At 32.7% G+C, this 27438-nt stretch overlaps 4 protein-coding genes across 5 annotated transcripts; 2 read left to right on the forward strand and 2 right to left on the reverse strand.

Moving 5' to 3' along the window:
• Positions 1-1697: 1697 nt before the first annotated feature.
• Positions 1698-3272, forward strand: LOC119633956 (igLON family member 5). Its single transcript, XM_038027808.1, has 3 exons — positions 1698-2336; positions 2393-2888; positions 2951-3272. The coding sequence occupies exons 1-3, from the start codon at positions 2076-2078 to the stop codon at positions 3244-3246; spliced, it is 1053 nt and encodes a 350-aa protein (XP_037883736.1). The 5' UTR covers positions 1698-2075; the 3' UTR covers positions 3247-3272.
• Positions 3273-4749: 1477 nt separating this feature from the next.
• Positions 4750-15475, reverse strand: LOC119633177 (uncharacterized protein DDB_G0283357). The gene is made up of 3 exons (XM_038026541.1): positions 13434-15475; positions 6196-6489; positions 4750-6104 (listed from the first exon to the last, which is right to left on the reverse strand). The coding sequence occupies exons 1-3, from the start codon at positions 14439-14441 to the stop codon at positions 5781-5783; spliced, it is 1626 nt and encodes a 541-aa protein (XP_037882469.1). The 5' UTR covers positions 14442-15475; the 3' UTR covers positions 4750-5780.
• Positions 15476-20072: 4597 nt separating this feature from the next.
• Positions 20073-24958, forward strand: LOC119633389 (SET domain-containing protein SmydA-8-like). 2 transcript variants are annotated; one of them, XM_038026929.1, is made up of 4 exons: positions 20073-20344; positions 23052-23180; positions 23242-23788; positions 24179-24958. In XM_038026929.1, the coding sequence occupies exons 3-4, from the start codon at positions 23315-23317 to the stop codon at positions 24932-24934; spliced, it is 1230 nt and encodes a 409-aa protein (XP_037882857.1). In that variant the 5' UTR covers positions 20073-20344; positions 23052-23180; positions 23242-23314; the 3' UTR covers positions 24935-24958. The 2 variants fall into 2 exon arrangements, with proteins under 2 accessions (XP_037882857.1, XP_037882856.1); XM_038026928.1 differs by lacking the exon at positions 20073-20344 and adding an exon at positions 22670-22933.
• LOC119633390 lies at positions 24918-26877 on the reverse strand. Its single transcript, XM_038026930.1, has 2 exons — positions 26740-26877; positions 24918-26104 (listed from the first exon to the last, which is right to left on the reverse strand). Exon 2 carries the CDS (start codon positions 26092-26094, stop codon positions 24931-24933), a length of 1164 nt encoding a protein of 387 aa, XP_037882858.1. The 5' UTR covers positions 26095-26104; positions 26740-26877; the 3' UTR covers positions 24918-24930.
• Between the last annotated feature and the right edge of the window lie 561 nt (positions 26878-27438).

Here is a 27438-nt window from a genome sequence, read left to right on the forward strand (position 1 = left end):
AAGAAAAAAACGCTTAATCTGTGAGAATGTAAGTGTTAAATGTCACAATAATAATCACTGCTTTTTGTTAAATGAATTCTTTGCTTCTTATTTCCTTCGTTTTTTTTTCTTTTACATTCTCTTCAATGTACCCTTAATTCTGCTTTTCATAAATGTTAATGACTTTGAATCATTGACATTTTCTTGCTAATCGCTTTACAAAAAAATTAAAATTCCTTTGAGTCTCTTAAGAACGTAATTTCACACAACTTAAAATACTGTACAGGGGCACGGACCACCATTAAATACCCTAGACCTCTTCATTTATATAACGACAAAATAAGACCTTGTATTCGATGGGTTTGAAAAGTGATCCGATCTGAACCGTTTTTAAAATCGTTCGTCCGTGGGCCAAAACATGTCAGTGTAGCAAATATTTCAAAAGCTGTGACCTGTACATTGAACACAAGAAAACAAGGTGCGGACGAAAGGGCGGAAGGACAGAAGGACACTCAAAGTTAACTCTATTTAGTAAGTTACTTTGACATACTCGGTATCGTAAAGGTTGACTCCATCTCAATTTCGCTTAGGTGTTGCATACATCCGCATAAACTTAATATAGTCGTCTATCGCAAGTGTTTTGGGGAATAAAAGAGAAACGACTAAGGATATTATCATAAATTCAGCTGTGACCGAATCTTTTATGCTGCGGTCGTGAGACTTTAAAAGTGCTTTCTTTTATTTTGATGATGATACAGTAAAATACTGCAATACTGCAATAAACTATGCTTTAAAATCGTGCTGACAAACACACAAAATGGATAATATAACAAGCAAGAAATGCTATGTTTTTCTATCACTATGTTTTTCGCATTCTACTCTGCAAGTCCTTTTATTTGATCCACATATCGCTAGTATTATTAACAAAAAAGCAATCGCGGCATCTACGATATCGTTTTAGAATTAACCCATTTTTAGGCAGATAATATATCTTCATTTAAGGAATGCACAAAATACTGTTAAACATTCTGTCTTGTTTGATTTATGATAAATAAGCGCAAAACCTCAAAAAAGTGAAAAAAACGGAATTTAACCACTTGTAACTTTGTGTGGGCACGGCAGATGTTTTCCATTTTTGCGCTTAGGGAGTAGAGTGGATCATAAAGTAAATGTGGAAAATTGCAGCCTTCTAACTTTTATAATTTCCGAGTAACGGGCAAAAGTCCAAAAACTTTAGTTAAAAAAGAGTTGCGTTCAGTTTACGCTGCACTGCGCGCTTTCGCTCCCACCGATTTGGCCAATTTTCAATGCCAACTAAATTTGAAGTCGATATTTTCATCATTTTTGCGACCAGGAGAATGCCAAAAATATACATCACAAAGACACACAAACGGACAGACATGGCCAAATTAACTCATAATTTTACTCTGATCAAGAATATATATACTTTATAGCGTCTGTGAAGCTTCCTTTTGGATTTTACGTACATTGTGGAAAATAACGAAATAAGTATACCCCAATCTTATAGGGGTGGGTATAAAAACGCATCTCATACACCTTTAGTTTTGTGTAGAACCCCTCCTTAATATTTGCTTTGAAAAAAAACTAAAATGCTTTTATAGGTTAAAAATGGAAAAATTCAATCACATTCGCTCTATGTTATGGAAGAACGAAATTCAATTATTATTTTTTTTTTTTTCTTTAGTTTAGTTTAGTTTTCAATATAAAATTGGTGGATATAGAGGATTCGTCCAAATCCGAATGTAGTTTTATTACGCGTTACCATTACATCAGTTGTAATTCATGAGTAATGAGCAAATAATAACTCCTTTTAAAGATGGAAACGTTCTCGATTTGCGTTGTAGTGCAGCCTTGTCCTTTTGACCGATTCAGGCCATTATTATGACCAACCCGCGTACAAAAACTTCCAACGTGTTAGCCAAATATTATTAACTCCCGAGGGCCAGACATTGCTTGTCAGAGACATGAACGCAGACGCACCGACATATCTAAATAGGTTCAGAATTTTATAATGATCAGGAATATATATATATTTCCTTTCAAGTTTATTTCTGCTATGCAAGTATTTTAACAAAATGTCTATTTCCCTAATGTTACCTGGGCATAAAAAGAGCTCCCAAAAGTCTACCTTATTTGCAGAATTTTTTCGTGCCTCTTATGTGGTGGAGCAATTTCTTAATATAGTTCGTAAAGGCATTCATTTTCAAAGCGTTTCTTTTCAATTTAATTTTTTTCCAGTGGAGCCCAAATTTAGCGGTCCTATAGTTAACGTCACTGTCCCTGTAGGTCGTGATGCCTTCCTTACCTGCTCAGTGCACGATTTATCAAACTTTAAGGTAACTATTTCTCATACTCAACAAAACTTTATTTAAGTCATTAAAATTTAATGCAGATAGCTTGGCTTCGTGTGGACACTCAAACTATTCTGACCATACACAATCAAGTGATAACGAAGAACCAACGCATTACTTTAACTCACACCGAACATCGTATCTGGCAGCTGCGAATACGCGATGTAAAAGAATCCGATCACGGCTGGTATATGTGTCAAATTAATACGGATCCTATGAAAAGTCAAGTCGGTTACTTAAACGTTGTCGTACCAGCCGATATAGTAGACTATGAGACAAGTCATGACATGATCGTGGAGAGACAGCAAAATGTGACTTTAGTGTGTACGGCGAAAGGCTCGCCGGAGCCCTTAATAACATGGCGACGCGAAAAAGATCAACCCTTATACACTACAGCGAAAGGTCAAGTGTTTACTAGTGAAGGCCGAAATTTAACTTTATGGCAGGTTACGCGTTCTCATATGGGTGCCTATCTCTGCATAGCCTCAAATGGCATACCACCAACAGTTAGCAAGCGTATAATGGTGCTAGTAAATTGTAAATTTTACCCATTAGTGGATCTTCCTCCAGTATTTAGGATGTATTGTTTTCTTTTCCAGTTTGTCCTACGATCTGGACCCGCTATACAACTATCTATGTAAATTATCGACAACCTGTAACTTTAGAATGCATCTCTGAATCACATCCGATATCAGTGAATTATTGGCTAAAAGGTACCGAAATTATAGAAGGTGGCACATATGAATCGGTTAATGAAAAGCATATCTATAAAATAATTATGCGCTTAACGGTACAACCTACAAAAGTTCAAGATTTTGGGGAATATAAATGCATAGCAAAAAATCATTTGGGTTTTGTAGAACAAACTATCAGATTACGACGTAAGTCTTGTTAAGAACAAGAAAAAGAATGCAACAATTTTTAAAGCAACATTTTTTTTTTTTTTTTTTAATATTTTAGATAAAAGCAAACATAATCTGCAACATCTTTATCAAACTAATAATCGTAATAATCAGTTAATAGTGTTTGAAGGTAAGTGAGAATGTTTTTCTAATTTTGGAATTTAATTTTAACAGAAGTGATTCTTTTAGAACTTGTAACAAATGTCGGATTTTCAATATACTCAAGGTCAAGTTTCCGCTGTTTAAAGAAAAGTTTATTCATATTATTTAATTTTATTTTTAATTTAAGAATTTAGGTAACCATCACTGCAGATTACACTACGTTTCCCATTAAGCTATCATGAAAACTTTAATTGCCTATGCACACATAGCTTTTAAATTTAGTACTAATAATGGAACTGCTTAAAATTTTCAGAAATTCTTCTATTGATATTGTAACTGCAAATGTTGATTTGATTATGTACGGAATGATCAATTAGCGTTAGGTAAACAAATAAATTGCTCACACAAAAAATTGCTTGCTTCATGAAACGCGCCGGATGCGTTCGATTTTCCCGAAATTTCAGATATCAATAACTTAAATATTGATTAATATCTATAATAATTAAATATTTGAATGGTTTCCAAGTCAATGTATATCAAAATTTAAAGAGATAGACGTCATTTAGTCAACCGCATTTTTATGCTGCGTCTTTAACTGAATGAAAATGATGACATCGCCTTGGAATGAAAAAGCTCTAAGATACAAACCAGTTAGAAAGTAGTTTGGACAAAAAAATTTGCCTGAAAATTCGTATACGTCCGTCCGTCTTACTTAAAGCAACCGAGGAAGTAGTTATTCCAATCGAGGCAGTCATATTTAGCAGGTTAGCGGTTCACAGAATTTGCAGATGTGCGAAAATGAACCAATGACTTTTTCGTTTCCAAACTCATAAGCTTATAACGCGCGAACATCCATAAACTATCCAATAAATCGCAAAAAACCATCGAATTTTATCAGGAATTTATTTGTATACCCATAAGTTTCAAATGGTGAATAGGTGAATATTAACAAAATTCGTCCAAATACCGACTACAACCTCGGGTTTTTCTTTTATATTAAATGAAAGTTTGAGAAATAATTTTATTATAAGTGTTAAGTCTTTTTAGAGAAATAAATTTTATTTATCATAATAGTTTTATAAAATACATTATCCGTATGTATTAAAATAAACAAATCTTTAGTCGATAAAATAAACTTAAAAAACAAAAAATAATAATAATAATAAACTTGTACCAATAATTTCTGAAAAGCAAAAAATTTATGTAAAACAAATTTAAATCACAAGCAAGTGAGAAAGCTACGGTGCGCCTTCAAGGCAAGTCTTGATTGCCCACCACCTTAGGTAAGTTTATGAGAATGATGGGTTTTCTTCATTTTTAACCTATCAGTAAGGCGATTGAAACCATTTTTATAAGAAATAATTACTTGACATGTATTCGATGATATCGATGAAAATTAAAAATTTTGATTTTCTTCGCGAGATTTGTTTTTCATTTTCCGGCTATTGTTGAAAGTGTTTTTATGGACGAATCATGTCAGTTTTTTAAACTCGTTAGACGTTAGGAGCTCAGTATAGACAGACTAAGTTTATTAAAATTTTTATTTCATTTTTCGCGGTTTGAATAATGAAAGGACAATCTATTGAGAGTCTTATGCCAAGTATTGAAGCAAAAAATCTGAATACTACGTTAAAGTTTTCTAGTTTAGCTTTCTTGTCAAAGAAAGCACGCAAACGATGCTAAATCGTATCTGTATATAGTATATGGGCCCTCCGAAGTTATTTTCCCCTATTTTATAAACTCAAAAATAACCGGTGGTGAGCATAGTAATCGTGAAAATATATTATGTCGTGTGTAGGTGTGCTTGAGTGTGTTTGTATGTATATATGTGTGTGTGTAAAAGTTTTTGCTTCAAGTGTGAGGTAGCACATGCATATAATTTAACTAGATTTTTTGCATTTTATTTTTTCTTTCGTTTCTTTTTGTGTTTTTTGTTTTCTTCTTTTTTTTTTTTTTTGTCATTTTTCACGAGTGGTAAGTTTTCAACTTAAATGTAAAACGTAATAAGTAAAGGAACGCTGTAAAGGAAAGAAATTAAAGTGTTTTGGTATCGTTCGGTCCATTTCCTTTTGCATATTATTTAACTTATAAATTTTACAAATATTTCTTCTTGTTGTACGTATGTGATGTATATGCGTGTGAGTATGTTTTCAAGATTTTAAATATTTATGACATTTGAAAACCAATCTAAAAAATAAATGAGAAATTCAAATTATTAAATATATATATGTATATATATGTAAACATATACATATACATGTAAACATATCTTTACATTTACTACACAACTATGTTCTAGCTATAACTTTTGGTTAAAGGTATATAGGTAGGCATTCGTAGGCGTTCATAATATATTCCTTGCACACATCTCGAGAATGACTCTTTAAATTTCATAATTTTTGTTCGAGTTTTTGTCATTTTTTAATCAACTTGTAGTAGTAGTAGTAGTAGTAGTAGTCTGTGGCGTTCGATTATGATTACTGTTATTTGCTTCCATATCGGGCACTTCGATTTTCGGTGGAGGTGAAGCACCTTTAGCTTTAGCTAAACGATTGCGCTGTTCATTGATCTCACTTACAAGTTTCTTAACAAATGGATGATTAAATTTGCCTGCTGTTGAGTCAAAAAACTCTTGATGTTTTAATAAGCAATTATCACGTTTCTCGTATTCGAAAGCCTGCATAACCATATCTAAACGATCTAGATCTTTGACAAATCTTGATTCTGCGCTTTCACCCAATTCATATTCCTAAGCAAAATAAAAAAAAAAAAGAAAAGACAAGAAGATGGCATTAAAACAACAGATACAAAATTCCATATATATAAATTATTTCAATTACCTCAAACAATTCCATTATACGTTTACCACGTGGTTCTATCAACTTGCAAATATCTTGCATAGCTTTCAACTCCATAGCCCGTTTCTCATTTTTAGAAACGCCACAAAAAGGTGTTATATCGCCAACCAAACTTTCAGCCAAATCATGCACCAAAGCCAATTCCATGCATCGTATCTGGTCTAAGCCTTCACTGCCGTCTAGCAGAAAAGTTAAAATGCTCATGCGATACATATGACCCGATATAGATTCACAATCATTGACATCACGCAAAACCCAGCCAGTACGTTTGGTATGCTGGCAAACAAATTATAAACAATAAAAAATATTTAATTATCATAATTGCTGCTTATCATACTTTTTGGCGTAAAGATAATTAAGAGGAAACAAGTTATTAGATCTTCAAAATCTAGTAGTAGTCGTTACTTGCAAACTCAATTAAACGACACTGTTAGTCTTGGCATGAATTGTGAATGCTTTTTGTCAACAAGAAGTAGATAAAAAATTCGTCTGTTTCTTAATTTTTGGATTGGAACTGATCCAATGACGCCCAACCCCAACTAATAAAAGTATACCTTAGATATTGCTGATCTCTTAACCAGCCCACACTTCTCAATTCATTTAACTTATACGTCTTTCCCTTTGTTCAATCAGCCGCCCGCACGCCTCTCCCTCACCGCGTCACACAAATTGTTATAGAAAGCTGAGATTTGACGAAATTGATGGCAGACAGTATAGTCAGATAGGGCCACACTTCGCCTGGTAGAATTCTTCATATATTTTCGCAATAAATTGTAGAAAAAATTATACTTTATGCTCATGCAAAAGCGTACTCATGGGTGGCTTATGGCTTGGGCTCCAAAAGGCAGATCTACGTGATCTAAGTATTCCACGTCAAATTACTATTGTGGACCAATTTTCATCATAAACTATTAAAAATTACACATTTTTGTTGTATAAAGAGGCGATATTCCATAGGAATGATTAATTGAGAGGAAGATCAAAAAATTTCATTCCATACTGATTTTTGTCAAGAAATTTAGCAAATTGCAATTTTGATAGACTACCTTTTCAAGGCGGTTCGTTCTTAAGCTAAAGCAAGCCAATGTATCAAGTTGCATCAAAATATCTTAAAAATTGCAATCTGTAGGATGATTGGACAAAAATATCCGTGGACAGACAAGCTTAAATTAATCCACTAAATGATTCTGAATGGATCGATATAACTAACAAGAGTTCAAGAGGCCTATCTTACGTCTTTCTAGATGCAACATACGCTCGCATACAAACTACAAACAAACTTAATGTAAGTAATGTATAAACATAATTTCTTCTTTTTTACAGGTTTTTCTTATTTGAACACAAGCTAATGATAGACGTGAAGAAATCGACCCGAATATAGCATTTTTTTTTCATATATATGTTCATTAAGTTCATTGAGTTAATGAAAAATTTTCTTAGAAATTAAATAAATTTATTGATCAAACAAATTTGTTGATGAAACAAACTTTTATTTCCTCCACTTGCAAGGTCACTTTTAGTTGTTAAAGGAAAACGGAGGGTTGTTAATAAATTATAAAAACAATCCGGGGCATACAATGGAAGCAGAAAGGTATATTTCCACTTGAACTGAAATACTATTGACCTTAACATTGTTGGAAAAAACAAAAGCAAAAAAAAAAAAATCAAAGAACTTTTTTTTTAATATTTTAGGCAGAAATTTTTTTATGTGACTTTGCTTTTTTGCCTTTTTTTGTTTTCTTTTCTTTTTATACCAACCGCTGAAGGATGGAGGTGTATTCATTTTGCCAAAACGTTTGCAATGTAAGCTACGGGGATCAAATTCTAAACGTGTTTAACCATGTTTGTCTTTGTGTCTAACCGCCTTTTTGTTTTTATCATATCCGTTGCAAACATTCTCCTGCCTCCAAACTCGGAAAAAACCTTGAAAGTTCCTGCGTTCAGGTCCGTATTGACATTGGGCCAAATCAGTGAAAGAATACGCCCACATTGCAACAAAACCTGAGATCACTTCTATTTTCAAAAATAGAAAAACTTTGCTTTTTACTCTGCTTAACTTTGGCAAAAATATTGGAACTCGTTGCAGGTTGATATTGAAAATTGGTTAAATCGGTAAAATGATACGCCCCTAGTGTGACATAAGTTGAAAATATCCCGACCTTCGCGGTTTTTTGGCTCTTACACATAAACTGGCAATAGACATAAAGATTTCTGGTTACACCCTACACCATTTCTAATACAGGGTATATTATATTAGTGCGGACGTATGCAAAACGCCGAAGCCCTTAAGATAGGCCGCCTTTTAATACACCGATCGATTCGAAATCGTAATCTGAGTTGATCTGATTGTCCATCTGATGTCGGTGCATGTAATTGTGTGTTCAAGCTACAGATCGCAATTCTTAAGATATTTTAATGAAATTTGCTACAGTGACTTGTTTCGACCCAAGGGCGAAAATGGTTCGGATCGGTCCACTTCCTCCATCACCCCCCATATAAAGCCCTATTCTTAAAAGTCATTACATGAAAAAAAATTGTAATTTTCAAAATTTCTCCGCAAAAGAAGCTAAGTGGTGGTATTTCGGCATTCTAAATTGGTATGAAAACTTTGAATCGGCTAGGGCAAATTCTGAATCCCCTCTCATATAATGAAAACCGATGCTCATGCGATAAAAAAAGCTATAATTTTTAATGGTTCACTCTGAAAATTATATCATAATAGCAATTTAATATAAAAAATTTAACTGCTCCAAATTTGGACAATCTTGGCCTATTTTTTGGATCCTACGCTAATAAGGATTTTCGTGAAAATTGACCCTTTGTAAAGCAAAAAAGTCTAAATTTTAATACGTGGCGATGAAAACTGACCCATAACAGTAACTTCATACAAAAATGAACTCTACAAAATTTGGACCATCTACGCCTATTTGTGCATCCTGCGCTTTGTAAGGATTAAACTTGTACTACACAGGTTGCGTTTTATGCCCTCTTCCCTATAAACATCCAGATGAAATACATGCCTTTATATAAAAGCAAGATATAATTTTTATGTTCTACAATAAAAATAAGAATTACGTTAGATAACGTGGGGTGGGGTATGTAATGGTCGGCCTTGCCCGACTATAATGTTCTTACTTGCTTTATTATTGAATTATTGCACATCATTTCTATTTTCATAACCTTTCTTTTCTCATTTTTTTTTTGTCATTTTCTTGTCTTTTTTTTTTATTTTCTTTATATGAAGCTAAGTAAAGTTCATCAACTTAACACATTCCTAGCACTTATAGTTTAATATTGTATAAGATATTGAGTTAACAAATAATAATAATTAACATCTTTCATTATAATTTGCACATAAGCGTAACTCATTTGTTAATGGACGAATTGGACCTGAATATCGAAACATATAAATTAAATTAAATGAAATGAAGAGTATACAAAGTATAGTCTACACTAAGAATTATTTCCTTTCTTTTAATTTTAATTTAATTTGCATGCATATAAATATATATATGTGTATATATACATCAAAAATGTGTTCATGAATCTCAATGTTACGAATTTGCCAAGAAAATTAAAACAAACCCGCCAGCATCTTAATTTGATTAGTAATGAATCTTTTTGTACCCTCTCCTAAAATAATGCTTTCTTCCCCATGAGTAGTCGAGTATGCAAAGGGTCGCAACTAATTACTCAATCGTCATGATTTCAAATCTGAAGTTCGGTAGAGTTTTCAACACACGCGACAATATCCGGCAGCCATACTATGTAAATATATTTTCAAAATGTATAGATCAATAAATAAATAAATAAATTTCTTTATATTTTAAAAATCATCACTCCGATTACACATTTATATATTTATGTTTTGACAAATATGCTCGTGGTACCTGTCTACTTAATACGACACGTATTTGTATCACGTTTATTTCACAAGTATTACTGTAATAAGCAACAGCAAATAAATATTACTTTTGTTAAACGGCATTGTATTATTTCATTTAAACAAATAACTTCAATGTCAAGTGTAAAAAAAAAGAGTTAGTTTTAAAAGTTGTTCAAGATATGCATATCGAGACAGGTATGCTAACGCAGCTATTTGCTATATAGCTATGAACGATTTAGTAAATTGGTTAAGATCGTTCCCAAATCGAACATGTATGACGGATATGTGGGTAAAAGTTTTTCAGAAATATCTCCGCAATAATCGTAAGTTAAAAGCGAATATAAGAAAAAATTCTGAGCCTCTTTTCAGCCTGCTTCCTTCCGTCTCTTATGCATTAAGGACAGTTATGTGTTTGTATCCCTCACTTGCTCAAAAAAACAAGCAGATATATATCATTCGATCCTCTGAACCGTTTAGAAGTTTAGAAGTCATCAAAAGATATCGAAACATTATACATATAGTGCGCGAAAGTTAAAAAGGATCATCTTGACGTACGCGATAGTTTCAGTATTAAATTTCATAAATCAATGAACCAAAGCTCATTAAGAATCTGTCCAAATACTTGTCAACTTTTCTGCTTTCGTTTGCTTTTACATTTTTCAAATATTCGGGCAATGTATTTTGAAGGCATCTCATATCCAAAGACAAATTTAATACACTCACTGACAAATAGATAGATAAAAAAATAGTCTTTGTCGCATTCATATATAAAAATTATAGAAATACATAATACATACATTCATAAGTATGTGGTCATATAAATAAATAGAAACATTCAAATATATATATATATATATATAGATATATATACATATATTATTGCATAAGATCATTAATGCAAACAGAAAGCGTAAAGTAATTTCTCATCATATTTTATACATTAACCACTGAGCGCATAAAACCTTGATATCAAAATTCTTAGAGCTTCTAGAGAATGACAAATTATTTAAGTCCAGTGTATGTATAGATAAAGTTGCATGCTTTCACTTAACAAGGCTTCTGCTTTTTTGCTTCAATAGCTTAATGTTTACGAGACTTCCTCTCCTCTCCTCCTTCTTTCATATCCATTATGTGATAGGCAAATGAAGAGAGTTGATTCTTTCGCAATAGTAAGTCGCCCTCTGCCTTCCGAAAGTTGAAGATTCTCCTTTGAACTTTCCTTTGATCTCTTCGCAATTGTAGAGCCTTAAATTTCTTTCCTTCATTCATCAAAAAAGTCCGTTTCTTTACGGGAACTGAATAATAGTAAAAGCAGCAAATCCTTAAAAGATATGTTGCATAATTAAACCTAACTTGTAGCAGCGTCGTATTCAGCAATAAATTTGATTTACAAAACTATTGGACCAATTTTCGACAATATTTTATCGCATGCTCTTACCATTTACGGCACTTATGGAGTAGCAGCATACAGTAAGGAAAAGCTAACATTTTTATTCAATGACAATAAGTCAGGAATGTTGTCAACTATCGAATATCAAGTGAGGAAAGCCTTATTTACCACGCCTTTGAAGAATGGGGTTTATGCTCATGATATCATAAAGTTTGCAATTCCAAAAAGGAAGCTTCAGAGATCCTGTACAGTATGTATACCTTCGACCAGCAGCAAATTGTAAAAGCGATTTCTGTCCGTCTGAGTGAGGTATGTTGTTGACACATGTCCTGATCGTAAAAACGAAGATATCGACTTCAAATTTGCCAAAAATATTTGCTGTTCTTGTACCTAGGTTGTTATCAAAAATTGGCCCTATTTGTCAGAGCATAAGCCCCCAGTGAAGCGTAAAGTAAACGCAACTTCGTTTTTCTAAACAAAAATTTATGGTTTTTCCTCATTACTGACAAATTGTAAAAGATGGAAAGTTGAAATTTTCCAAAATTACTTTTAAGTGAAGGAAATTTGTACAAATTTTTAACTTCCATTATCTTATTTTCTTTAGATGCCTTGACACTGCTAACATTAACAGCATCAATGCACAGATATTTTAATGCCCACTTCTACCCTTTTACGTCCTTTTGACTCAGAGTTTTTGTGATATGTGATATTTGGCACAAACAATGATGGATTAAGGGCCCAAGTCGATCTGTCCGCACACACGCTCACAAGAGATGAAACACCGATATAACCTCGAAACGTCAGTTTTGTCATATTTTTATTTATAATTTTCCACGCAGAGGCAGAGATCATTTAGTTTCACGTGATAGGTCTAACGCTAAGCAAGCCGCAGCTTTAATTGAGTTTAAACTGTATTTAATGAAAATAGAGGAGGAAGAGATCATCTTGAACCACGCGATATTTCCAGTGTTAAACAAGTCAAGGCTTTAGTCAAATTTGAGCACTATATGGTGACAATGGAACACGGACACAGCCTTAACATTGGCCAGTCAATAATTTTGAAGAAACGATTAGCAATCGAAACTTAAAAAAAAAAAAAAAAGAATCAAACAACCTTCTTTAAGCACTATTAACTAATGCTGGTGCTCCAGATAAATAAGTAAGATTTCTGAGGAGTAAATAAAGCTCATCGCCAATCTGAACTAGATGTGTAGGTATGCAGGTAAATCATTCATTGTCTGTTTCAATTTTTGTTGCCTTAACGGACGCAACATTAGAATGCACAGACATGGCGGCCTATAATCGAAAGTGCTTTCACTGGGTCAGTTCATTATTTTACTTGTCCTGGCAGTCGGTAATTATGGGCCTTGAAGATTTCTTAAACAAAATAGTCATAATATATATATCACACTCAATAAGATGTAAGAATTTACTAATCAAAAATAAACGCTTCCCATCTAGTGCTTTACAGGCTCACTGATAGGTGTTTTTAGAAAAAAAATACTCATCCGCCGTTTACAATCTACAGGCGATTTATTGTTTAAATATCTATGAAATACATAATATTGTGTTGCAGTTAACTGAAAAGTACTGTATACCAATGGTAGATATTTTAATTCCTTTTGAAAAAAGCGCGATTAAATTCAATATCTTTGTAAATACTTACGTCGGGCGTTGCGCTAAACCTTATGAACGGAAATCTTAAATTTCATAAGAAATTGATTGATTAAGTATACAACAACCACAACAACAATTAACTTAATACCTCACTATCAAATTTAAAATCGCAAAATAATTAAATAAATAAAAACAATATGAAAATTTCGAACAACAAAGGCCGCCACTCAACTTGAGACAGTTGAGATTGTATCGATTTTTTTTCTTTTTCTCGCGTATACACATATATGTCGCGATTGAACGTATAGTTGGGAAAATTTGACTCACCTTTAGATTGCCAATAAGCTCCATAAATTGTAAGATGTCGGCCAGTCCGGCATTGAAGCATGGTTTTCCTGAAGTTGACGTTGAACCGCATGAAGCTGACGAGGATGACGAAATGGGCGACGCTGAATTTGGTGACGTTGATTTCGATGACGCCGATATTGTTGACGTTTCATTATCGTATGTTGGGTTGGGCTGTTGTTGGTGTTTCAATTCATTAGCAATCTGATGATGGTCCTTTAGCTCTTCTTCTTCTTGTTGCTGCTGCTGCGATATGGGTACCGGCTCAGCCGCCAATGAAGAAGACATGGCAAATTGTTTGGTTGCTTGTTTTTGCTTAAAATTTGGATTTTGTGGTTGTTGTTTTTGTTGTTGTTGTTGTTGTTGTGTGTGAAAATATAACAATTGCTGTTGGTAGAAATTCTGTATACGTTGATTACGTAGTGTTGTTATTGCACGAGGGTAAGTTGTTGTATTTATTATATCTTCATTCAAAGACAATTTCGTTGATATCTGTATCTTTTGCTCGCTCGCGCCTAAAACCGTAACGCTCTCTTTCAAATCCGAATAGATACTAAAATGTTGATTTCGATTGTTTTTACGCTTGCATGCCGTTTCTGCTACCGTTTTTCGACAATTCGTTAACAATGGTGGCAACAGCTGACTAGAATTCATATCGTATTTACTTTTGTTATCATTATCTTTATTGTTGCTATTCAATGTTGGTCTCGTTTGCTTTCGCGTACTACAACACAATTGATGAGATGACGGATTCATTATTTCATCATTAGCTTCTTTTTCCTGATACTCTCTGCTTTTATTGTTGGTGCAGGTTAACGATGTCATTAATGTGGTTGACGTAGGTAAAGTTGTTTTTCCCGTTTTTGAACTTTCTGCTGTAGCCGCAGCGCGCTTTAAATTATTTATTACATCTCTGCCGCTGCTGCTACTGGACGTCGAATTATTTTGTAATTTTTTTAATGTTTTGATCAATTGCTGAATGGAGAACATTTTTGAATAGTTGCTTAATTAATAATAGTATCAGAATGAAGAGTTGATTATTCTATTTAAGATTTCTTAGTCTCCCTCCCTCGCTCTATTTTTCTCTCTCTCTCTCTTGCTCTTGCTCTCGCTATCTAAGAGCCTCTAAGGAAAAGCAATAATTTATTTTAGTTTCTCATTTTCGCATAAACGATTAATAGAAGAGAATATCAAAATAATCAGTCTCATTCACTTTGCATTTATGTATGTTTTTTGTAATGAATTAATTTTTGATTAAATTAGTTTAGTTTCTTTTCTTTGATTTTAAATAATGAAGAGTTAGTTGATTTTGTGAAAAAAAAAAAGAAAAATTGCACATATATGTGTAAGCAAATCACGCTCTTCTCTTTCTTAACATATTAGAAGAATCAAGAGGACTATCTTTGCTTTCTCCGTAAACGTAAATCAAGCATGTTTTCATCTAATAAAAATAAATAGAAAAATTGAAAACAATAATTTAGTAAAGGCGAAGAGAAATCTTTAATCTTATTTCTTTTTTGTTTTTTTTTTTTTTTTCTTTTCTTTAAATAAATAAATAACACGTGCAAGCATATGATGAGCTAATTAAAATTCATTTTGGTACAGTTTTCAAGAAGGCAAGCACAAACCTTATTATATGCATATACTATGAAATTCAGAAAAAAAAGTCCAATAGGGAAAAATTTGTAAAACCGATTTTGAAATTATTGAAAAATTTGAACTACCGCAAATAGACCTGAAAGACATACAATTGGATCTCCTTCTCGAGGATGTTCTTAATGTGATTTTTATCGTTTTAATGTTTTTAGGAAAACCAAAACAATCCTTGGGATAGGAATTATGGTAGAAGACAAAAGGAAATTGTACCCTGGAATGCATAGACAGTTTGTTTAAACTTTTTTTCAATAATGGTTTTTTTTTATATTTTAATCTATATCATTTATTAAAGAAGAATGCACGCAACAATAGGATCTACAATTTCCACTACCACCGAACCACATCAATGTACCAAATTTCACTACTGAAATAATTGTCACTCCGTTGCTACATGTACTTAATTTATAAAATAGGTAAAAACACCGCCAACTATTAGATACCCTACATCAAACTACAATTATTCATATAACGACTTCTCAACGTGAGGCGTAATGTAAGAAGTGGTCGAAAAAAGCAGTCCGAACCGAACAATTTTCAACAGCGAACAAACGAATTTCATCAAAATCCCTCAAAAGTTGCGGCCCACAGATTGAGCACAAGAAGGCAGACAGAGGGACAAATAAGCTCATATCGATGTGGAAAACGCTCGGTGTAATGAGGAGCCGGTCTATCTCAAATCCTTCCATATCCGCCCAGACTTAATATACCTTTGTATGACGAGTGTTGTAGGATTTAATAAAATTCATTCCTTTCCAGGTTGTCACTTCTCCTATCCCACTCTTGAAGGGCATTGGTCAAATTAAATGCAGCGCCGTAAACTTCAGTCATTTACCATTTCCTAAACGATATTAATATTGTTTTTCTGATTATTTAGTTCGTTCATCACATATTGGAAAATTTTTCGCTTTTTTATAACAATGATATGCCATTGGCTCGACTGATTTTATCGTAATTGATATTTTGAATAATTAGCAGCCATTAGTTAACAGTATAACATCCTACTTCGCATCACCAACTAATAATTAATTGCAATCTGATTTTATGGAAACCGCTTTACGCGAGTATTTACGCCTTTATACCGTGTATCCCCTGCAGTGCAACAGTATATTAAATTTGTAAGATTATATACAACACCCACAAAGATTTCATGTATACTCTGTTCTTATACCGATTTAATTAGAATCTATCCACCCGTCGATCTTTACGTAAACTTACAAGTTACCTCATATGAGATCTTTTAATGAAATTTGGTACATTAACGTTTTTTGGAACCAGAACGAACGCTTTTGAAAATGCCAAGGATAGTTGAAAGTTCCGCAATACATTCAAACACAACTTTCTTTAACATCCAAGCTTTCTTAAACCATTTGTAAATGTAATAAAGTCGACTTTGATTAAAAATTCATTTTGTCTTTTGAAGTCGACCTTGCAAACTTTATTATGCTATTTACGTGTTTATGAAAACATGTTTGTGCATACTATTGTAGAGCACGATTTTAATTTTTGATATTTGCAAAGGGCTAAATATAGTATTTTGGGTTTATCCTCGAATAATAAGTTAAATATATTTTTAATTTTATATTTTGAAAAATTTCTTTCGTTGCATATGTTGGGAATAACAATGTATAACGAAATCTGGCGACTAATAAATTTTTGCAGTTTATAATTAATTTATTGTAAATTAATTATATTAGTCAACTAGCCCTTTCGCTGTGCGTTTCCTTCCTTTTCCTCGTAACCACTAAAAAAATTCTGAGAAATTCTTTAAAAAGTAAAAAAAAAAAAACATTCACCAATGCATCGTAACGTAACAAAATTATGAATGACACTTGCCGTTAATTTTGTCTGATATATGTGCTTAACACATGATTCGTATTCAAACACAACACCAAACACACATATATAAATAAATAAGTAGCATATGGTCTGAGAGATTTTTACTATCGTTCTTGTTAATTAATGAAAATTTATTTATTTGTTTATTTCTCTCGCGACGCTGAAGGTAGATTGTTTTTGCTAATAAGTTATATTTAAATTTTTAATCTTTGGTACTCTGCTGATTTAATTAGGAATCGACTTACAACAGCAGCTACTACGAGCAAAAAAAAAAAGAAGAAAACAAGTGCATCACGAACGTCAATTGCACTACAACCACTACTACAACCATCGACGACGGAGGCAGTACATACTATACGCTAGCTTTTAGACACAAAAGTTTCCTTTTATCTTTTTATGGTCTATCAGAGCAACTATAGAAAAATAAATTTTTTCGTGAATATATATTTTTGGGGAATAATTTTTTTCAATTGATATTTAAAAGGAATGATTGCATAGTAATCGAAGCTTTATTTAATTTGAAATTCACTCAAAACACTCACACACACACTTTTCACGCTCGTCGCAGGAAGAACAACAACCTTCTATTTCTTGGCAATATAACGAATGCGGAAGAAGACCATCAACATTCGAATACAGTAGTATTCGTTACGTTCATTTTCGTTTGATGGTATTGATAATGCACTTGAGTTATTTGAAAATTCTGTATTTTTCTTTTCGCACAAAACAACATAAAATGCACACAACGAATATTTAAAACTGTCAGCAGAATTTACTTAGATTTTGCAATCATCAGCTGTTACACTTATTCTTAAGCCCTATGACGTCCGTTTTTTTTTAACTTATTGTAGGGTTTTCTTTTTTAATTTGTTTTTTAATATGTGCAATTGTTCTTACATTCTCTTTTTCTCTATTGATATTTACACAACATAAAATCGTTTAATGTTGATTTAATGCACAGCAGCTCTCTTGCGCTAAAATCATATTTTTTATAAATTTCTTCATAATTAATGCCCTTTTTAACGAAAATATTTACGAAAAACTAAATGTTTCCGAAAAAAAAACCAACTAAACTACAAAGGCAGCAACAAAAACTATTTTTTTTAACATTTACCTTGAAATTGACAAAAACGAAGTAGCCAATAGTAGAAAACAAAAAATACGAAAGAATTGGCAACTCTAACTATTATCTATTCGACAGAGTTGTTTCGTATAGGACATTCATCCGTTTTGTTTTTCAAATAAATTGATAAGTTACTCCCGCACCCTCTTGGACCTGTAGAGGATCTGATCCAGCAAATAAATGCTGATCTAGAGCATATTACTCTCTGGTCTGATTTTAACGATTTAAAGTCAAATTCAAGGAAAACTAAAGCCATTGTAATATCGCCCACAAGTTACGATTCTTGCTCTAAAATGGTCGAAGAGGGAATAGAGTTTGTTAGGGCAGTTACAAACCTTGATTTTAAACGCAACTCTCGCTTAAGCGGGGAGGAACATGTTAATTACCCAGCTGCGTGTATTCATAATATTTTAAATAAACAATGGCACTCCTTATTTTATGGTCCCATTTTCGCAAAATTAAGATTAATTAAATGTCTTGTCCTGCCGTTCATATCATACGGAGCATACGTATAAGGTGAAATAGATTGTGCTTCTAACAAAAAATTGCAACTTGCCATAAGTAAGCTTATTATTATAATGACCTAAGCTTGTCTGTCTGTCCGTCTGTCCATCCGTTTTCGTTTTCAGCATATAGGTCACAACTTTTGAGATATTCTAATAAAATGTGGCACTGACATGTTTTGGCCCGATGGCGAACTCAACTCAAAATGTTTCGGATTTGGTTGCTTTTTCGACAATTTCCCATGTAACGGCGTAAGTTGAAAAGTCGTTATATAAACAACTGTATTAAGAAAAGTTGTGTAGAGTATTTAATGGCGTACTAGTTTTACTTGTTCATATAAAAGATAGTGATTTCAATATATAGTTCTTTCTCTTAACTTGAAGTAATAAAGCAACTTCTATTCCTTATATCATAAATCATAAATGGTCAACAGATCACCTTGTCATGACAAAACTAAAGAACACATGATGAGCTCACGCGCGCAATTTCCACTAATTATGATGAGGAGCATGTGTAATAAAACAGTATTCCGTTCTTCTTCTACACTTGCAGAATGTATACAAATCAATGGGTGGTGTACGAATTCAAAGTAAAAAAAATAAATTTACTTATGAAAAAGTAAAGGTTGTAGAATCTTAATTGTTTTGTTTGCTCAGTAGGAGTTTTTTACGTTCTCAGTTAATGCTGAGTTTTATGTAAGGCTTCCCATACAAATATAATTCGACAGAAAGCTAAAGCAATTTTGGATAACTTTTCCAGGTGCCAAACTTTCGCTTTATGGATCGATTGACTATATTTAGGCGATACTTTTATACGGAAGACATGTGATACATACTATGATAAGTTTGTTCAGATGTATACCCAGCAGAACTTTAGATAGTCACACCTATCATTATAATAAGCTTATACGGATCCCATCACCAAAATATTTATATGAGAAAATTCAATTCGCGAAATCTAAACGGAATCGAACGGAATCTAATCCTTCCTTCGATATCAAAATGATTGTTAACTCTAGTAGATTTAAAGTAGCTACGAATGTTTTCTATAATATATATTTTATGATCACATCTAAATCTTGGCTTTGCGTCTTATATTGTACGATGTAGGTATGTTACCTTGTTTATATCTCTATCTTTACTGTTTTTGATGATTGCACTGATTGTTGGAAAGCGACTTTTTAAACTTTCTAAAATTTTCTTAACCTAAGAATATTTTTTATAAAAATTTTCCACAATGGTTAAAATAACGTGTTTTAGTTATATTGTTATATTGCATCTTTACGTCCTTTTAAAAAAACAAAAAAAAGTATAATAAGAAAATAGCGTATCTGCATGATCTAAGGTTTGTGTACGGAATTTTACAACTGTGCAAAATTTGCTTTCATTTCTCCTTGCCTTAAAAGAAGGCACATATAAGTAAGTCTAATTTGAAGTGTTATTAAAAGTTTTAATATAAAATTGTGATCTATATAAATAGAGACACTAATTTTATTGTTTCAGAAAATTGTTTTCCTCGAAAAAAAAAATCGCAAATGTGTGTGTTAAAAAAACTTGATGCTTATTTGGAAAAAAGTTGCTACCGGTTTTAATGGAAGGTATTAAACCGTAAGAAATAATTGGAGGAGAACAATCACTTCCGGAGTCAATGGGAAAAATTAAAATATTGAGACATTGCTCTCATCTCAGCGAAGTGAAAGTGAACAGGAGGACAATCAGCCGGACAAAACAAAAATAAAACGGCTCAAAAATATTCATCGCGAGTTCCAACTATGGTATGTAATCAACTAGATATAATTAAAAACCCACTAGCCGTCATTAGACGTGTCATTGTGTTCATAAAAGTATATGTGCAAATGAGGCTAAACTTTGATTTAGATATTCGATGGTCACCAAAGCGATAGTTGAGATAAATTAGAGATCTGGATATAAATAGGAACGCAATTGAGTCACCTAAAATATTGTTTTCATTTTGTCATCGTGGACTTTATTCAACTTTTCTTTCGTTTACAAAAGGAATTGGCGCAGAGATTAATATTCATGGGTTGATGATTGAACGGTTGTTGGCACTAGGATCTTTAGAACCATTTTTCAGATGAGTATCTGCGTGATTTCGGTAAAATTTTATATTTTTATACTCGTCCGTAGTAGGGGTAATTTAATTAATTAATGGTGTGCGGACATACGTAAGGGCCAATGTTTATTCTACTAATCGTTACAAAATCATGTCTTGAAACGAGTTAACCATGACGATGCCTCTACCTTTTTGATATCTGCTCTTATCTTTATATTTTCAACGTCGAGCTAGTAATTTTACCGACGCTTTCGTGAAATTTGGAATGGATTTTACAAAATATTTAATATCAAAAAGAAATTTACAGAAGTAGATGTGGACTACATAAGTCAATTTTTTGGCAACTTTCTTAGTGCAAGAGTTCTAACAACAACAAACGTTCTTGGCGTCATTTTTAATATTTTGTAACTCAGATATATAAAGAATTGCATTCGAGGTAGTGTTATGGAGTCTTTAATAATCAATCAACTAGTATCGAAACAGAAATTTCTAGTCCAGAGTAGACCTTTGGCACAGTTGTTGGATTTAACAAATATAATGGTGAAGTTAACAAAGTTATCAAACGAAGAATAATTTAATAAAGTCAAAATCACGTACGGAACATTGCTTTAGATTATCATACTTGTGCGTTATTTAATCAGACTTCATGTGTAACGTTATCTACTCGTAAGCATATCGTATATCTGATAAACTTTTAGAGATCTTTAAATTATTGTTTTTCTCATGCATTTGATTTTAGAAATTTCAACATAATGCTGTGCTAAGCATACAGCCTGCATTCCTGCATATTTTCTGAATTATTTCATGTAGAGAAATGTATTAAATACGTAGAACGCGTATTAACATCTCCTATTGCCTACGGTTAGTTAGCGTGTTAGAAGAATGTTATATGTATTTAAGTGTGTGTTTCGCTTGTGCGACAGATGCAAGCGATAAGATATTTATTTGTGCGATGGCCATACGATTGAAACTTAGGAAATAAATAAAATATCTATGCACGTCTTGGGACGCTTCTAAGGCACCCAACACGTTTAAAAAGTGTTTCGATAATTCGTCCACAGGAAAGCTATTGTGTCCAGTTAAAGCTAGCAAGTGTTTGCTTCATATTTGGAAAGTCTTTTGTAATTTCAACTGTTTTTAGTAATTCTTATATTTTCAGAAGACGAAGTGAATTTTAAAGCTTTTAGCCCATTTTTTATGTGAACTTTTCTTAGTTGAACGTAAGCATAAAGGACTGCGGAATCCTCTCAGTATCTCGCATTAATGCATCCTATATTTTGAAAGGGCGTTCAATAAATATTTGCGGTTATTTTAAAGGAAATGGGAAAGATCTTGCGAATATTTCCGGTCCCGTTTGTTTTCATTATATCCAATTTCTAATATATAATACATGACTTGCAACTTATAATAATTAAGGGGCGTGTTCAATTAAACTATAAATTATACTAAAAAAGAGCCTTAAATTTTTGACTCTTTCGCATTTAAATCCTAAAATAGTATTTTTAAAAATTTCGTCCTGGAAAAACAACTATGTTCCACTAAACTGCTGCCTTCACTCATTTGTAATTTTGCAATAAATTTCTTTTTCACTTCACGACTTTCTCTAATAGTCATTTTCTCTATCAGCTTGGAACTTCGTAGTCGAAGGTTAAAGAAATAAATCGATTAACATTTGGATGTGAAATAAAAGCATTTGTATTCTACGAATTCTCCGAATCAAACGACTAGCTGGCCGGTAGTTCACTGCGTTTATAATTAAACGCAATGAATGCGAAAAGAAACAGTTGGCCCAAGACAATGATCGCTTGAGCAATTGTAAAAGTTCATATAATTGACATTAACAGCCGAACATTTCAAAGGCAATTCAGGACGGAAAATCATGCTACTAATCACCACTATTAGTATTTTTAAGCATTTCCAAAACTCTACTAAAAGATTAAAATAAAAAGAAAAATAAAAATTTAATTAATGTGGTGTAATAAATATTTACGCCCTTGGGCTTAAGTAATTCGATAGTATTTTTTTATAAAATGTCAGTTTGTTAAAGTCGATAACCCTTAACATAGAGTGTTAAAAAGCATTCAGTATCTTGCGCTTGCAAGGCATTTTTCCTTTCCTTTTCTATTGTCATAGTGTCCATCTTCTTTAACAGTTCTTCGTTGATGTCGCTTCGCGTCTGAAAGAAAATTTAAACTTAAATCCGATTTAATTAGAAATTCAGAAAGGAAACCTCTATGACTGACGAGTTTAATGAAAAGTGTAAAATCGTCCAAAATGATACGTTGGGAAGGTAAAAAAAAAAAAAAAAAAAAAAAAATACAACTAAAATAAAAATTTGCTTAAAAGGATAAAAAAAAAAAAATAAAATAAAAATTTGCTTAAAAGTATTACATAAAATTAATTTTTAGATATGTTCGAGCTTGTGAAAATATAAAAGCCGGCGAACCAATATTAAATGAAAGCCCTATACTGATAATTGCTTGCCCTGGTGATAAGAGATGCAGTAATTGCTTTCGGTTGACTCAAAGTTATTGTAGGTAAGTAAAATACAATTTTCATTTATTGTATTAAAGGTAACGAAAGTCTTATTAACTTTAGTAAATGTTCAATAACTCCATTATGCTCCAATTGCCGTAGTCATCATTTGTATGATTGTAACACATTTTCGCTTATGTCTAAAGAAGTGCAGTTCGAAAATTTGCGTAAAAATCCAGAATGTTATGGTTTATTAAAACTCTTCTTACTCAAAGAGAATCCCGACACTGAAGAGTATTTTGCAAAAATTTTAAATTTGGAATCTCATTTGGAAGAAAGACGCAATACTGCTATTTGGCAAGAACATAATGAAAAAGTGGTTCAGCCTTTATTGAATTGCGGTATGAAAGAATATTTCAAATATGATGACACGTTAGATGAAGATTTCATCCAACGGCTCTGTGGTGTACTGGACGTTAACACTTATGAGATAAGAGCACCCGATCAGGAGGCGATGCGTGGCCTGTATTTAAATACGTCTTCAATTACTCACCAATGTAATGCTAACGCAAATGTAGCCGTTGATCATCAGTACCGCATCAAAGTCTACGCAAACCGTGATATAGGCAAAGATGAAACCATCAGCAGCTGCTATACCAATGTATTACTGGTAAGTGATTTAGAAATACATGCGTAATGTTTTCATAATGCTGCATTACGCAGCATTCGTTCGTAGAGTATTTACGGAGTATTTATTCACAAAAGATATCATTTAGAGTTCGTTTTTTAGTAATCCGAAGACGTGTTCCTCCTTCGCGAGCAGACCTATTTTTCTTAATTCTCTTTGTTTGAAGTTAGGTTATAAAGTTTATTCTAAATTCTTTCGACATTTCCACTCGTTAGAATCTGCCGTCCAAAAGCCAACAAATCTGTAGAACGATGCTAACCATTATTAATTCATATTCATTAGCTTCAAAAACAAAAAAAGAAAAAATTTATGCAAAATCATTTTATTTATTTTTTGAATATATGAAATTTCTATCGTTCTTTTGTTTTCTAGGGTACCGATGAAAGACGTCGCATCTTACAAGAGGGTAAATACTTCCATTGCACTTGCAATCGCTGCGAGGATCCCACCGAGTTGGGATCGCACATGAGCAGTTTTGTTTGTACTCCTTGCATGACTGCAAACAGAAACGGTATCGTTGTTAAGAAAACGACGACTGAAAACAAGTACAAATGGGAATGTTTGGTTTGTAATCACAGCATGCGTGATGAGCAGATAAAACTTATATTGGAAAAAGCCAAGGAAGAAATTTATCATGCCCGTGACGATTTAAAGCGCTATGAAATCTTATTGGCCAAGTTAAGTAGAATTTTACATCAAAATCATTATCTCATGATAGATATAAAACAGAGCTTGGCCAACATTTTAAGATCAATCATAACGAGTAGTATGCAACGTCCCGGCAGATGTGTCTACGAGCGTAAAGTGCGTTTATGTCAGGAATTGGTAATGGTTTTGCATATTATTCAACCCGGCATATCGAGATTAAAGGCGATAGCTTTATACGAACTTGCCAACGCTTCGGCCGAGTTGTATCGTTTGAAATTCGGTGAAAAGGAACTAACTGATAAAGAATTAGTGTCCATGTTGCAACGATGTGAAGCAATGTTACGTGAAGCGGCCCGCATGCTTCTATATGAACCGGTTCAAACGCCGGAAGGTGAATTAGCTCATGCCGCAATGGATGAATTAAGAGATATGCTAAACGATATTAAATTGTTGAAAGAAAAAATCGACGAAGACAACTAAACAATTTGTTTGTACAAATGAGTATCGTGGTTCAATAAAATTTCTTTAATCAAATTGATCGTATTTTTAGCACTATCGAAACGGTTATGGCAATTCGACTGTGAGCATTGCACACATTGATTTAAAAGTTTTTCCAAGTTCGGATATCTTTCTTGTACGCTTTGGGGTATGGGATATAAAAATCCGCCCGTTTTCCTTTGATACAAGTCCTCTGTTAAAAACTGACAAGCAAGAAAAATATTCACATCGCTAATATTGTAGTTGCAAATATCCAAAGGTTCGTACGAGAAACATCCTTCACATATCTCATATTCATAACGATGCACAGAATTATTATATTCAGCTTTTGAAGAGTCAACTATCAATATTGTATCCAAATCAATTAAATACAGTTTACTTTTCGCAACATTATAGACTATATTGTCTGCTGTTAAATCTGTTATATATAAGCGATAGTTCGAAAAGCCATTTGAAAATTGTAAACTCGCTTCTAATAATTGCTTAGCAATTTCAAGTTTCTGAAAAAAGTTTTCTCTATAGAAATAATGTAAACTCTGTCCGGCATTATCTTCTATTAGAGTGAATCCACATACATGCCACGTTCTTGGAACGGGAAAATTCAAATCATATAGCACCGGTTTTAGCAAAAGATCAATATTGGTTAACGCGTACAACCACAAAGTCTCAAGTTTTAAACTCAAATACGCTCGCAACTGCAATAAAAAACTTTCAATGTCTTCGATGGGACAATATTGCCAAGCGCTTTGGGAATGTAATAATTCATCTCTTAGTTTTTGCACCGTAGCATGGTGAAGATGCTTTCTTTGATTTCGATAGCCCAAGTATTTGCATACAACCCTTTCCGTATTTTGCATTGTGAGCCAACGGATATTACGTTTGGACGGCATTTTGGGTAGAACATCCATAATGGACTGCAGCGATAAATCTTGGCCAATGATATTTTCATAGAATTTTTCACATCCTTTTAACTGAGATCTGAAGCAATCCTTGCACAATTCCAAGTCCTCTTTCAAATAAGTTTTATACAATTTTCCAGGTTCGATTAACGATATTTTTACCTCCAATGTATTGATAATAATTATTAACAATACTGAAAAGCGGAGATGGGCCCTGTTTTCCGTGCGTCTTCTCGTTGACATGGTTTAAAGTCTGCAATGAGGGAAGTAAAATATACGTATATACCCCCTGAAAATTGCTTCATTACATTCGGAGAAAAGCTAAAGTAAAACTTTCTAAATACTTTTGGTCAAAGGTGATTAAATTCAATTAGAGTCTCAAGTTGCGAAAAAAACGGGAGAATTAATTAATTGAAATGGAAATAAAACAAAAGCCACATTCAGAAAATAAGCGGACTAGGAAGAAGATAAGTGAAAAATTCAAAAATTTAATAAAAACAACTAGCATAGGATATAAACGTGAAAAATTAAAAGTAGTAAGGCCCCGCTTATTATCATTCTTATCATTATCATTCTCTCGATAAATCCTTCGCCTATCCACGCACCGCAGTCAATCTTACCATGGTATCCAAAAGCATTCAGTAGCTTCATAGACACACTCAAAAGAAAAATAGCGCATTCCACGTAGAAATCAAAAAGAAGGAAGAAGTATTGGCTCTCAATGGACAATGCTTTCATTGACTTATAAATTTTTACTAAATAAGCATGAAAGATAAGTGAAGCCGACTAGTCACTTTAATTCCATTTAGTCACATCAATCTTCAATTTCTATTACCTTATCTAAGTAATAATTGTGTGATGTAAAGTACATTTAAAAATATTCTTTACCATTGGTTTGTTAAGTTTAGCTTTACGGATTCATGTACACTATCAATGTCTGTAGAGATTAGTGAAGAAATAAGTAAACAACGGGAAAAGATTATTATTATTATAATTAATTTAGTCAAAGGAATAGGCTTTAAAACAAAAGATTAAAAACTTGAAGCACTTGTGGCGCCTATAACTCATTTTTGTGGAAGTTATATGTCTTATGGAGGCCACGTATTGTTTTTGTGGAGATCAGGTGTGCTTTTGTGGAAGTCATGTGTCGTTTCTAATGGACTGCATTGCACAGTTAGTTTAACATCTCTGTTTTTTTGTAAAAAGCATTTAGGTCTATCGGCTTGATAATAATGATGATAAATATATAAAATATATATATATATGAATGATAATATATATATAAAATATAGTAATAATAATATACATATAGCTGTATATTGTAATCGCTTTTTAAATATTTTTTGGAAATTGAATTGCCTTCTAATAAACATTAGATCTTACCACATTTAGATCACTTCTTACATTAATTAATTCAGCGCAAAACATTTCAAGCAGTTTCAGCACAAGACAAATACGTAAATATTGCAAAGTACGTACGTTTAGAGCCGGTTGAACTTTGAAATCAAGTTCTAGCTTTAAACTTTCAAAAAACATTTTTAATAAGGATTAGGAAACTTTAGGATTAGGTAAACTTTAACAAAAATC

This window comes from Glossina fuscipes, unplaced genomic scaffold (genome assembly GCF_014805625.2).
Source record: "Glossina fuscipes isolate IAEA_lab_2018 unplaced genomic scaffold, Yale_Gfus_2 2, whole genome shotgun sequence".
NCBI lineage: Eukaryota > Metazoa > Arthropoda > Insecta > Diptera > Glossinidae > Glossina > Glossina fuscipes.

Bases quoted from the DNA above. Each gene is read 5' to 3' on its own strand.
- LOC119633389 (XM_038026928.1), top strand. From the start codon at position 22,878: ATGACTGACGAGTTTAATGAAAAGTGTAAAATCGTCCAAAATGATACG. The intron at 23,181-23,241 runs GTAAGTAAAATA...TATTAACTTTAG, and splicing joins TTGACTCAAAGTTATTGTAG to TAAATGTTCAATAACTCCAT. The intron at 23,789-24,178 runs GTAAGTGATTTA...TTTGTTTTCTAG, and splicing joins GCTATACCAATGTATTACTG to GGTACCGATGAAAGACGTCG.
- LOC119633956 (XM_038027808.1), top strand. From the start codon at position 2,076: ATGTCTATTTCCCTAATGTTACCTGGGCATAAAAAGAGCTCCCAAAAG. The intron at 2,337-2,392 runs GTAACTATTTCT...AATTTAATGCAG, and splicing joins ACGATTTATCAAACTTTAAG to ATAGCTTGGCTTCGTGTGGA. The intron at 2,889-2,950 runs GTAAATTTTACC...TTTCTTTTCCAG, and splicing joins TATAATGGTGCTAGTAAATT to TTTGTCCTACGATCTGGACC.
- LOC119633177 (XM_038026541.1), bottom strand. From the start codon at position 14,441: ATGTTCTCCATTCAGCAATTGATCAAAACATTAAAAAAATTACAAAAT. The intron at 6,490-13,433 runs GTGAGTCAAATT...TTTGTTTGCCAG, and splicing joins AGCTTATTGGCAATCTAAAG to CATACCAAACGTACTGGCTG. The intron at 6,105-6,195 runs GTAATTGAAATA...TATTTTGCTTAG, and splicing joins GTATAATGGAATTGTTTGAG to GAATATGAATTGGGTGAAAG.
- LOC119633390 (XM_038026930.1), bottom strand. From the start codon at position 26,094: ATGTCAACGAGAAGACGCACGGAAAACAGGGCCCATCTCCGCTTTTCA.